This window comes from Phocoena phocoena, chromosome 9 (genome assembly GCF_963924675.1).
Source record: "Phocoena phocoena chromosome 9, mPhoPho1.1, whole genome shotgun sequence".
In the NCBI taxonomy this organism is placed as follows: Eukaryota; Metazoa; Chordata; class Mammalia; order Artiodactyla; family Phocoenidae; genus Phocoena; species Phocoena phocoena.
The window spans coordinates 20,290,548-20,304,700 of record NC_089227.1 but is presented as its reverse complement, the minus strand read 5'-3'; the positions used below and the strand labels follow the sequence as shown (position 1 = coordinate 20,304,700).

The following is a 14,153-nucleotide window of genomic DNA, read 5'->3' as shown; positions in this document are numbered from 1 at the left end:
CACACCCTTAGCCATCTCGTTTATTAGGTCCTCACACTCTGGTCAACTATACAACTGCCCTCATCATCCCAATGCCAGGTGCCAAACAACTAGGGACATCTCCTATGCCCCAGAGCCTGCTGAAATTATTCAAACTAGCCAATCCTAAGCTGCTTACTCTGCCTCATCCATTCCTTCCCAGGGAAACAACAATAAAGGCTCTTGCCCACTGTTCCGCCCTCTCCCTCTGCCTCCTGACCCACCTGATGCTTCCCCCCATGACATGGCATGCCTCCTTCTTTTAGGAACTGTGAGTAATAGACTATCATTCCAGTGGCAATTGTCTCCTGACCTGTTGGCCTTCCTATACCTCACATTTTCTATTAATACACTATATTTTATTTATCTATCTATTTATTTATTGGCTGAACCCCAAGGCTAGCGGGATCTCAGTTCCCCGACCAGGGATTGAACCGGGGCCACAGCAGTGAAAGCACCAGATCCTAACCACTAGACCACCAGGGACTCCCAGTACACTATATTTTAAAACAATCTTAAACATATGAAAAGATGCTCCACTCCACTCATTTTAACGTAAATATAAATAAAGACTGTGATGAGATAACCTTTTCCCCCAACAGAGTGACAAAAGTTGAAAAGTCAGACAGACCACAGTAAAGAGACATTTATTGTTGAGGGGAACATAAATTATTACAACCTTTATGGACAGCACCTTAGCAGTAAAAAAGTCTTTTTAAATACACAAACTCATGATCTGGCAATTCCACTTCAAAAGTATTGAAAGTAGGATCTCAAAGAGATAATTGTACACTATGTTCATAGCAGCATTATTTATAATAGCCAAGAGGTGGGAGCGACCCAAGCGTCCACTGACAGCTAAACGGATAAACAAAATGTGGTATGTACATACAATGGAATATTATTGTCTTAAAAAGGAGGGAAATCCTGTCACATGGTACAACATGGATGCATCTTGAAGACATTATGCTTTGTAAAATAAGCCAGTCACAAAAGACGAATACTGTAAACTATGAGGTATCTGAGAGTAGTCAGATAAATAGAAACAAAGTAGAATGTGGTGGCCAGGAGCTGGGAGGAGGGGGAAATGAGAAGGTGGTGTTTAATTGATAGAGAGTTTCAGTTTTGCGAGATGAAAAATTCTGGAAATTGGGTGCAGAACAAGGTGAATCTACTTAGCACTACTGAACTGTACATTTAAAAATGGTCAAGAGGCTTTCCTGGTGGCGCAGTGGTTGAGAGTCCGCCTGCCGATGCAGGGGACGCGGGTTCGTGCCCCGGTCTGGGAGGATCACACATGCCGCGGAGCGGCTGGGCCCGTGAGCCATGGCCGCTGAGCCTGCGCGTCCGGAGCCTGTGCTCCGCAACGGGAGAGGCCACAACAGTGAGAGGCCCGCATACCACTAAATAAATAAATAAATAAATAAAAGGTCAAGATGGTATATTCTATGTTATGTCTATTTTTCCACAATTAAAAAAATTTTTTTAAACAAACAAACCCATTGATCCAGCAATCCCACTATTAGGAATTTGTCCTTTTTTAAAATTTTTTAAAATTCTTTTAGTTCAGGGGCTGTCTTCTTTACTTTAATATTCCACATTGTACTGCTACTGTTATTTTTTTGAGGGTTTTCAGTAAACATTTATTGGAGGTAAATTCTACTGACTTAAAACATGCTCACTTTTTAAAATAAGAAGGTGTACTAGTGTTAATATTTGGAACTGGATAATTTTCTAAAATAATGCCAATATTTAAGATTTTTTTATAGAAAATAGTTACACATTTGATTAAATCTAAGACATCATTGAATATATGACACACCATTATTTTATGTTCTATGGAGATAGGAAAAAAGTGCTGTCAAATTATGACAAAATGCTTTTTTATCACTTGAATTTTTATTTTACACTCATTGAGTTTTTTAAATTAATTTTTATTGGAGTATAGTTGCTTTACAATGTTGTGTTAGTTTCTCCTGTACAGCAAAGTGTATCAGCTATATGTTTACATATATCCCCTCTTTTGTGGGATAGGAATATGTCCTTTTAATATAATTATTTCAGTGTGAAATGAGGCACGCCTAAGGTTACTGACTCTATCATTGTCTGTAAGAGCAGAAGATCAGAAATAATCCAAGTATCTTATAATAGGGATTTGATTAAAGTATGCTCCACCGTGCATTGAAATACCATGCAAACATTAAAACGAACATAACAGTTGCATGTATATGTGAAGAAAGCAAGTACGTATATTATACTACCACTTGCTTGTTTGTGCGTAGACTTCTGCAAGGCTATATAGGAGACTGTTAATGATGGTTGCCTCTGGGGAAGGGGACAGCGGACTGGGGGATGGGGTGACAGGCTGACTTACTTTTCACTGTGTACTATTCTGCACCTTTGAATTTTGTACTCCAGTAAGTCCCCTACATAGGAACCTTCACGTTGCGAACTTTCAAAGATGCGAACGTGCATTCACACGTCCAATCACATAAGTTAGTTCACACGTCTGGTGTATATTGTCACATGCATGCATCCTCTACAAGTGGCTGTGCTTTTGTGTACTGTACTGTATTGAGTACAGTAGTACAGTATCTTTATTTCAAGCCCAGGATGTCCAGAAGCAAGCGTAAAAGCAGCGGTATATAGCCAATTGTGTTAGTTGGGTACCTAGGCAAACTTTGTTGGACCTACAAACAAATTGGACTTACGACGTCGCTCTTGGTACAGAACTCATTTGAATGTAGAGGACTTACTGTACTGCATATTTTATGTATTAGAAAATAGTTAAAAAGAAAAAAATACTAACCTCATGGCTGAAAAAACTTTAATCCCTGGCTCTCTGAAATTCTATTCTTTAACTTCCTAGTCTGGCTTGTATCTTACTACTTGACCACTGAGACCCTGATCTTGTTTGCCTAGTGAAGACTGTAATGACTGGTTTGTTTCAGCAGACCTTTCTGGTGTTCACTACTGCTGACTCATTTACTGCTGTTACCTGTAAATGCAGTTGCTGAATAGCCAGATTCCCAACCCTACTCCCCTCTGCTTTATTTCCCCCAAATCTCCCCAACAGATAAGAGTACCATCTCCCCATCCACCTATATAACATAGATTTTAATCAAAAAAGCATTATTTATTTTAATCCTTAAGCTTCCATCTTCAGTGACTGATATATTCAAATAGTTCTTGGGTTTTACTAAAGGTACTTTGTTTCTCAAGATGTACATTCTCTACTGAGAACCACAAGCTATCAAAAGCCGACTTACTTTCTCTCTCAAGAACTTTCTTTCTCAGAGGAAAAAACAGTACCATTAAGTATTTCTCCTAATCCTTATTTTAGAAAGCAACATCTGTTCACAGTGACAATTAAAAAAAAAAAAACAGCATCCGAGTTTAGAGTATTATTTTATTTTTTTTTATTTATTTATTTTTTGTGGTACGCGGGCCTCTCACTGTTGTGGCCTCTCCCGTTGCGGAGCACAGGCTCCGGACGCGCAGGCTCGGCAGCCATGGCTCACGGGCCCAGCCGCTCCGCGGCATGTGGGATCTTCCCGGACCGGGGAACGAACCTGTGTCCCCTGCATCGGCAGGCGGGCTCTCAACCACTGCGCCACCAGGGAAGCCCTAGAGTATTATTTTAAATATTTATATCAACTTGTTACAATAGTAGATAAAACAGTGAAAAATAAAGAGGTAATTAAAACTTTATTAAGTATATAATTAAAATAAACACACGGGCATGCACGCACACACAAACTAGGTTCTCATTATGTCAGTAAAGGAATCAAAAAAAGGAAGGGGAAATCAAGAAGCATTAACCACACAGATGAAGGAACACACGCGGCCGAGGGTAGAGCTGCTCCCTGCTGCATTTGCCTCTGGTCCCAAGCCCGGAGTCTGACGTGTGGTGGATGCTCAGGAGAGATTTTCAGGATGAGTAGGAGATAAGCTCACAGACAGGAGGCAGAAGAACTGCCAAGTCCTCTCTATCCTCAATTTTCAACACTCTCTGACTCCCATTTAACACTGATCATGTGTTCAGATAGCAGAGTTTTTTGTGACAACACCCCCAGATTCCTGGCCAGAATCATCTTGCAGGTGCCAAGGGTGAGGATATCCTAACATGGGGCCTTCTTTTCTCTTATCCTGAGTTCTTGTACAGTGTACGATTTTTACTGATTGAATTTAGGGGTGCTAATCTACTTTGCAAAGTGGAATATGGCTTCTATGCTTGTAATCCTGATATAAATATATATCCCGATATAAATATATATCCTGATATAAATCTCCAATTTTTGTAAATAGATATGAGCCATGTCAATACACCAAACGTTTAAGTGTATGCCAGGCGTGACCCACGGTCTTCTTCCACATTGGAAAGATTTTAAAATTTCCACCTTACTGTCAAAGTAAAAAAATAAAATAAGACCCTTTATGGGAAAAATGGAACCTATCTGTATTGTTTAATAAATTATCAGTCTGTTTAAAGTTTCTTGACAGCCAAACAAAATCTTGAAGAATTATTCTTGTAAGCCTGCCTCAATGTCTGAAGAAAAAATGAAAATATGCCAACAATAGCAAGACTTGTGGAAATATTTTAAAAAGAAATTTAGCAGTTTTTAAATGCCTATTCTCTAAATACAGCTATTAGTGAGGTGTGATAACTAAGAAAGGATAGGGAAACTGAAGAGAAATATTTAAATAGAGAGTTAAAATATTTATCTTTATTTTTTCTTTTAATATACAGTTTACTTAAAAAGTCAATTTGTAAAACCCTAAAATAGCAGTGTTTAAATGTGTGAATGTCAAGTGAAGAATGTCAGGTGAAATGTGTGTCAGGCTAGGAGACAGGAGACTGGGTTCCAGGCCTGGCTCTGCATCTGCCTAGCTGTGCAAACCAGGGCAAGTCTCAATCTTTCAGAACCTTTAAGATGGAAATAATGATATCTCAAACTTCCTTATGAAATCATTATGAAAACTAAATTATATACTTGAAACTACCTTGACTGTAAGCTCCTTGAGGATGGGAATCTTACACTTTCATCTTTGTAACCAGTTACTTGATTAATTCATGTATGAAAGAAATAGAAAACATTTTCAATCTTTGAAAAACATTTTAAATTTCATTACAGATTATTTCAAGAAACTCATCAGTAACTCTATAGAAGATCCAATCTTGAAAATGAAGGAAGCTTTAGTAGCATCAGAAAATCACCAAGTTTTCAGAAATTAATTTAAAATTTTATTAAAAATTCCAAAAATATATTTAATCTGTTACCAGCCTTAAGAGATCAAAATTAATAAAAAATAAGAAAGCGTCGTTTGAACATGTGAATATCCCCCCCCAAAAAAGAGATAATTTTAAAGGTAGGGAATTAGGTAAACAATGGCAACATCTTTTCATAAATATGCAGTGGTAGACTGTGCTGTTAAATACACATAAGAAGCAATTTGCATTCCTTTCAGAAAAGCAGTCTGAATACCAAGAACCTGCTATGTCTGTATCTTCAGCCCAGGGACTTCCCTGGTAAGCCTGAGATTCACATATTGGACACTCCCCTCAGACCATTGCTTATTCTGAATTCTCTGTCACTTATAGTACCATAATCCAGCCACTTTCCTAAATCAGAAATCCAAACATCAATTTAGACTTTTTCCTCTCCCTCACCCTGTCCCCATCCATTCAGACACTAAATCCAACATGTTATACTTCCTTACTATCTCTCCTATATGTATTCTATCCTTTTTTCCATGGCCATTGCTTGGTTCAGTCTCTCTTCACATCTTCTCTTGATCACTGAAATGGTATTCCAGTTGGTGATATGGTGGTGGGAATGGAAAACAGATGAATTTAATAGATATTTAAGAGAGAAAATAAACTGACAGAATACAGGAGGAGAATTAGGTTTGGGAGGAGAGTAATAAATTTAATTCTGAGCCTGTTTAGTTGGAGGTAACTTGGGGGTCATCCAGGTGAAGACATTCCAAGTATATGCATGTATAGGTGTGGGCAAAGCTTAAGATAAGAAAAGTAGGTTCATAGTGGACACCACAGATATGGACAAAATATCCCCTATTGTGTCTTACTGCCTCTGAAAAGCTTTTTTCCAGATCATCCCAACCCACGGTGATTGTTCCTTCCATTCAGTTCTAATTACACTTTTGGCACCTCCAGACTCTCAACGATCCATTGCCTTTTGTTGATATTTAACATGTCAAGTTTCTTATTTCCCAAATTAAGCTTCTAAAGAACAGTACCCTTTTATATGCTTTATGCCTGTGAATGTCCATGCGTCTAGCACTGTGTAGCACACAGGACGTGCTCAAAACAAAGGAGGAGCTGAAAGGATAAATTTGAGTAAATTTCAGTAACTTTAATAATAATGGTAATAAACATCTCCTAGCACAGAGCCTGGCACATAGTGGGTGCTGAATTAATATCTGTTAAACGGATTAAGACTTAATGTCTCCCACTGCTCTTCAAAAACTTCTTGCTATCTCAGTTCTTTTCCCATTGGATGTGAAACTAAAACTTGAACACAAATATATTTATTACACATTTTTAAGGAGTCCAAAAGTTGATAGTTTTATATAGAAGCTGTTTCAGTGAAAAGGTCACATGTCAATAAGCCTAATCCATCTTCATCTACACACCCACAATGCTTGCATACCCCACACTCTACTTTTAACAGAATTTGGTACTCTGTGCAGAGTCACACTTTTACTCCCTTAGTGTTTCCCTCCAGTGTTCACACTGTCCCTTGTGCCTCCCAAATGCTCCTGTGCTACCTTTTCTCTACCCCTGGGTTAAGTCAGGTCAAAGACTTAACAATGACTGGCACAAAAATTATTTTCAGGAAATGAAGAGAAGGGAGGAGCTGACTCGTTCTGGTGAAAAGTAAAAGAGCCAAAAGTCTTAGGCAAGATAATTTCATGTTTTGATTTTGGCTCCTGGCATTAAGACAAGGATGACTTTATGGCGTCCAACTTTTGGAAAAATTCAACATCTGACACACTGACATTTGACAACCAAGGTCACCCTTAGAAATCAGTGCTACTTTACATGACCATGTACAGTTTAAAAGTAGAAATCCTGACTTAGGGAATACCATGAAAGCTATAACTTACATTAAGCCTGAATGTGCAACAGACATGAGCTTTGAACAAAGAGACATATGCTATTTGTTAAAAGAATGATTTTTAAATACTAAATATTTACTGCTTGTCTCTGTGCAAGGTCTTGAGCCAGGTGCTGTGTAGGATATACATAAAATCACACATGACCCTTGCCATGGTATTAGATGAAAACAGTTACATATTGCCCATCAGAGTGTATATCTTGGTATAATCTTTTTGGAAAGCCAATTGAAGGTATCAACTAAAGCTGAATATAAACCTAAACTATGACACAGGAACCCCACTCCTAGGTAAACACCCAAGATAAATGAATTCATAAGTATAAGGCATGCACAAGAATGATCATGGCACCTTATTCATAATCATCCAAACAGGAAACAACACAAATCTCTAACTAGAATAGAATGGACAAGAAAATTATGGTATATTTACACAAAAGAACACTATATAGCAATTTTTCAATATTGAACTAAGGCACACATGGTACTATGAATAAATTTCACAGATTCAGTGCTTACCAAAAGGAGCCAGACACAATGGAAAACATACTGTATGATTCCATTCATATGATTTTTGAAAAGAGGCAAAACTAATACATCGTGATAAGTCAGAATAGGTCTAACTTTGGTGGGAGAAATGACTGGGAAGAGCCTCAAGGGACACCACTGTGTTGCAGGAAATATATTTTCATCTGAGTGGGAATATGACAGAAATGAAGAAGAGATAAATTCAAGAAATACTTAATGGAGATATTTTACCCTCAAACTGGTAAAGAGAATGCAGGAGGAGAATTAGGATTGGGAGAATGATGAATTTAGTTCTGAACACGCTGGTTATTGGCATACGTAAAAAAACATTGCTGGGCCCTGAGTATTTGCGAGGTTTGCTGTGTATATGTTATACCTTAGCAAAAAAAATTTTAATAAAAGTTTTCAACGGGACAAGAAAAGTCTGTAGAGTGCCAGGCCTCATAATTAGGCAGCAATGGAGGAGTTGGGGAGCGGGTGTCCAGAATTAACCCACACAGTCCATTGATGTGACTTAGTTCCCAAACCCCACTTTGAACATTAATCCCAAAGTGTGAATTTGACACAGTGTAGTTCATACCCTGTTAAGTCTTGTTGTTTGATGTGATCATAATATCAGTGAGAAATTAAATTTTCTATGCAAAATATTATATGATGAGAAGATATTCAATAAATACTCAAGAAAGTGAAAGGTACAGCCTACAAATGCTGTAAGAGTAGACAGGTTGGAGAAAACACTGTGAACTGACTGCACAGGCACAGTTTTTTGAAGGAGGTGGGAACTGAGCCAGATTCTAAGAGGTTAGGAATAGATGCAGGGGTTTCAAAGTGTGGCCTATGCAAGTGTTTGATCTGATTTTTTCAGTTGGAGTAGCACAGTCTTTCAAGAGGCAACGTGAGTAGGAAGATTGTGGACAGCCACGACCTTGTATCATGCTTTGTGAATGTGTGCCAGTTTCCTAGCCATCTGAACATGGGAGAGTCCATGCTAAGGGGAGTAACGTAAGCAGAAGATCATGAAGACCTAAGTAAATTATTAGATTACAAAAATATTTTGGGCCCAAATCGCAGAGTGCCATAAATACTGAACACATTCTGTAGGCAATATTAGATGACAGCATGACATCCACGTTTTACAACTCAATAGTGCTGGACCAACTGTGTGACTACCATTAACAACAATAAATGCTATAAGCAGCATCTGGTTCTTTCAGTGTGATGCCAAGCACCTGGGCCTTTGGAAGTGGATTTCTGACAGCTTTCTTTCAGAACTCTTGCTATTCTGCAGGTTCAACTTCTCTTTAGACAACTGAAGGAGGATAGCTTTTATATAGTAGGTTAAAAAAATTGTAAGACTCGTGAATCTTAGAGGAATGTTAAAAGAGTTAGAAAAAAAAGCTATAGATGCCAATAGGAACAATCTCAGGGGTGTTTATTACGGAAACAAAGTTGTTTGAAGCCAGTAATTCATCCTGCAAGATTTTGCTGACGAAAGGAAGAATTCTCCGTAAAATTATTGGTGTAATTACTACTCAAAATGGGAGGACCATTCTTTCACCGTATAATCTAAGTTACCTACTTTATTAGGGGCTGGTCATACTCAATGATTAATAGCTATAATTTGTGCATACGTTGAGTATTGAGAGATTCTTGAAATATTTAATGAATTGTTACATTGAAGATCAATATGCAAGAGAAGTTGTCCTAAGTTCTCCTTTGACTTTACAAGTCAAATCTTCCATGTTTCTTTATCTGTGGCTTAAAAAATTTGACTATAATTTTTATTGTTAGCATAACCTTTGGTAGAAATAAACTGTACCTTTATTTGATATAATTATTAAAGGTAGTGGTATAAAAGTAGAAATACTATTGCAAAGCTGGACATATGATGGATTTTAGCAGAAATAGAGAATGCTGATCATTTGAAAATATTAATACTAGAGATATGAACTCATCATTCTAAATATATCAAGATATGTATAGAAATAGATATAAATTTGTGTGGATATATATATTTATGCACCTATTTCCCAGCTCTGAGAGTGCTGAGAAGCAATGACAGACCAATAGCAATGAACACAGCCAGCACTGAGATCTTAGTTCTCAAATATCATTCTCCACTAAAATAGGAACCAAGGATCCTTTGAGAAATGGCTGATCCTAGAGTTGGAGCAAAGAAAATGCAAGATGAATCTGGAACATATTCTATGACAGAAAGTTAAAAGGTACACAAAGAATCATAGGAGCATGTCAAAAGTAAGCCTTCTTGAAAGGGCCAAATCTGGGACAACTGAAGCATCAAAATGAATAATGGCAATAATGGATTATAGCTCACTGAGTAGAATAAGAACTCATGAGTCCACCCTGATGGATGGATGGATGGATAGACAGATAGAAAGAAAAGAAGAGAAAATTCTACCTTATAGTAGGAAGACAACTAATAAATGTAGAAAAAATAATGGAATGAGAAAATTGCCATTTGGCAACCATTGTAATCATAATTAATTTGGGCAAGAATCATCAAGAGATGTAAAACTAGTAGGTGAAAATTTTAGAAGGAATAGGATACTTAAATAGCCTCAGAGTATCTCCTCGTAGGTGCTTATCAATTTCAAGAAGAAAAGTAATAACTTTATAGGAGAGAAAGCTAGAAGTCACCACCTTAACCAAGTGATCAATGCTGAAAACATGAGTAATGGGACAAACGGACATCATGTGTCCCGGATATGAGGTTTATATGTATATATAAAACAAAAGCTCAGGCTTCCCTGGTGGCGCAGTGGTTGAGAGTCCGCCTGCCGATGCAGGGGACACGGTTCGTGCCCCAGTCTGGGAGGATCCCACATGCCGCGGAGCGGCTGGGCCCGTGAGCCACGGCCGCTGAGCCTGTGTGACCGGAGCCTGTACTCCGCAACGGGAGAGGCCACAACAGTGAGAGGCCCGTGTACCAAAGAAAAAAAAAAAAAAAAAAAAAAAAGCTCAACAATAGTTGTAGCAATTGTTTAAAATATTTACACCAAGAAAATATTTGGGCGGGGATTTAGTATTGCTTCTTGGTTTTAAGTAAAATCTGATTTTGCCCAAAGACTTTTTAAAGCTTATTTTTATTATGACTATCAAATTTCTTAGATGTTTTATTCAGTTATATTCCCATAAGGTTAAGAGTCCAGAATTCAAATGTCCCCTAAATCATTTTCTAAAGTACAGCTCTCAAGCATGACAGATTGCATATGTGGTCAGTTACTGTTAAAGAAAAACTCTCCTCATATATGGGTATTTCCTAAATGTTCATCTCATTTTTTAAAAAGTCAGACAAAAATCTAACAAAAATCAGATTCCCCTTTTTGCTTCTCTGCTAATAGGAAACAGCATGTTTCTGTGCTGTACTGCAGTAACTACATTTGGTTAGGTAAATGTATATTCTTTCTATCGTTATATGACAAGATATTTTATCTTCATTTTATGGATGTAAATGTAATGTATCCAGTAATGAAAGAAATCATTTACCAACATACAGAATATACTTAAGTGGCTGCATATATGCAAATATTTATTATGCCTTAAAAGTATCAGAACCTACACTACTGCATTAGTCCAGGAGTATACCATAGGCTTTTGGAAGAGAATGTAGGGGCTGTTTTATTTTAAAGTACTTCAAACAGTACATATTGCCTACAGGTTACAAATAATAAATTATTTTGATAATGATATTAACTTCATCTGAATTTTTAAGTAGATAGTGAGGCAAGTCTTACTGTAGTAATATATAAATATATATGTACCTCATGCAGACAAATGAAAGCTGGAGTTGTAGATATATCAACGAATCGCTCATCTCGGATGTTAATCGTGGGTGCTACAGCATAAATGGGGTCTTCTTGATCCTTTTCACCTTTCTCCTCTTCCTCTTCTTGTTCTGTGTCTGTGGTACTGTCTTCCATTTTTCACAATTCTAAAATAAAATCATTCCATATTCAGCTATTTAGGGATGTCTTCAGTTATGGTAAAATTAATGGAAAATAATAAAAGCAAGCAAAGCAACTAGAGTAATCTATTCAATGAAATTATAGGTCAGGAAAGTTAGCTACAATCACATTATTATAAAAGACTGCCTTTTTGTAAAGATACTCTCCAATGATGCATTCAAAGCAATAATTCTAATTTTAAGGAGTAGACTATTACTGCATTAATTGGAAAAAATTATGTAACTAGAATATAAGCTCCATGAAGGCAGAAAAGAAACCTAATTTTGTTTATGGAGCATTGTAGTAGGCACTCAATTACTATGCATGGATTGGGTTAATAAAAAGAAGCTTCATCCTTAAAATATAGCACAAAGTTAATTCAAATTAATTTTGGAAACATCAACACCAACACCCTGTGGTGCCACGTACTGCCTGAGGCATGCTTCTGCACACTAGACTACCAGGCTAGTTGCTCCATACCCACACTGCCTGCTACCCGCACAGCTCATGCCTACAGGCTTGTGTGCATTGCCAGCTGGCCTGTCTGTGCTGCTCATGTGTGCACTCAGTTGTCCCATCAGACTTCACTTCCAAAGCATAAGCTCAAAGATAAAATTACTAAGGATTTCAAGACGGTGACACCAGAGCATTAAGCCAAGTGCAGGCCCTTCCAAGAGTGGATCCCTTTTTCTTTTTTTTTTGGCAGCACCATGAGGCATGTGGGATCTTAGTTCCCTGACCAGGGATCGAACCCAGGCCCCTTATTGGGAGGACAGAGTCTTAACCACTGAACTGCCAGGGAAGTCCTGAGCGGGTCCTTTTATGACTGCACAGGTCACACACCTTTGATGCCAGCCCTGTGTATTGGCCATCGGTTTGCTCATGTAGTCAAGTGGACCCAGAGTCGTTTCTAAAAGGACCCCTGTCTTGGCTGGCAAGGTCTCTATTGGCTCATTTTGGTGGCATTGGGATGGTTACCCTTCTAACAGAGAACTGGTAAGAGGTCTCCATTGTATAAGAGAATGCCAATGTAATCTGCTCTTTTGATCTCTGATATATGTGAATCTGCACACAACAGAAGAGCGTACTTACTTTCTTCTCTTGCTGGAGAGGATAACTCCAACTGTCATAATTTTTTTTTTTTTTGCTTAAAAAATTTATTATACAATTTTTAAAGGTTACTTTCTATTTACAGTTATTACAAAATATTGGCTATATTCCCTGTGCTGTATAATACATCCTTGAGCCTATCTTACACCCAATAATTTGTACCTCCCCACTGGTAACCACTAGTTTGTTCTCTATATCTGTGAGTCTGCTTCTTTTATGTTTATTCACTAGTTTGTTATATTTTTTAGAGTCCACATATAAGTGATATCATACAGTATTTATCTTTCTCTGTTTGACTTATTTCACTTAGCATAATGCCCTCCAAGTCCATCCATGTTGCCGCAAATAGCAAAATTTCTTTCTTTTTTATGGCTGAGTAGTATCCCATGTGTGTATACATACAACATCTTCTTTATCCATTCATCTGTTGGTGGACACTTAGGTTGTTTCCATATCTTGGCAATTGTAAATAGTGCTCCTATGAACAGTGGTGTGCATGTATCTTTTTGAATTAGAGTTTTTGGCTTTTTTGGGATATATACACGTGGAATTGCCTGATCATATGGTAGTTCTATTTTTAGTTTTTTGAGGAACCTCCATACTGTTGTCCACAATGGCTGCACCAATTTACACTCCCATCAAGAGTGTATAAGGGTTCCCTTTTCTCAACATCCTTGCCAACATTTGTTACTTGTGGTCTTTTTGATGATAGCCATTCTGACAGGTGAGGTGATATCTCATTGTGGTTTAGATTTGCATTTTCCTGATGATTAGTGATGTTGTCTTTTCATGTGCCTGTTGGCTGGCCATCTGCATTTCCTCTTTGGAAAAATGTCTATTCAGGTCTTCTGCCCATTTTTTTGATTGGGTTGTTTGTTTTTTGATGTTCAGTTGTATGAGCTGTTTATATTTGTTTGATCTCAATCCCTTATTGGTCATATAATTTGCAAATATTTTCTTTTCATTTTGTTGATGGTTTCCTTTGCTGTGCAAAAGCTTTTAAGTTTAATTAGTTCCCGTTTGTTTATTTTTGCTTTTATTTCCTTTACTTTTGGAGAGGGACCCAAAAAAACACTGCTATTTATGTCCAAGAGTGTTCTGCCTATGTAATTTTAAGGCTTTGTTGAACACGTATCACCTCTCATATCTATTTTATCAGATTAGCTACTCTTTGATGATAGGGATCCCCATTCTTTTAATATGGAAAATATGTTCTGAGATATGAATCCAGAAGTGCTGGTAAGCTCTTATTCCTGAATTTATTAAAGTGGCCACAGGCATATCATTGATTCATTATGTTTCTTTTCTCCTCTCTAAAATGGGAGTAACTAATTTTTCTGTTTCATAAAAAATATGTGCATATTAGATGTGATAATGCGTCTGGACTTCTAGC

General features: G+C 37.5%; 1 protein-coding gene across 1 annotated transcript in view; it reads right to left on the bottom strand.

Annotated features, from left to right (window-relative positions):
- Positions 1-11,626, bottom strand: part of CCDC146 (coiled-coil domain containing 146) — a 110,248-nt gene extending 98,622 nt beyond the window's left edge. Inside the window, exon 1 of the mRNA XM_065884064.1 lies at positions 11,468-11,626. Coding sequence (XP_065740136.1) covers positions 11,468-11,626 — 159 coding nt within the window. The remainder of the gene's footprint in view (positions 1-11,467) is intronic.
- Positions 11,627-14,153: the final 2,527 nt, after the last annotated feature.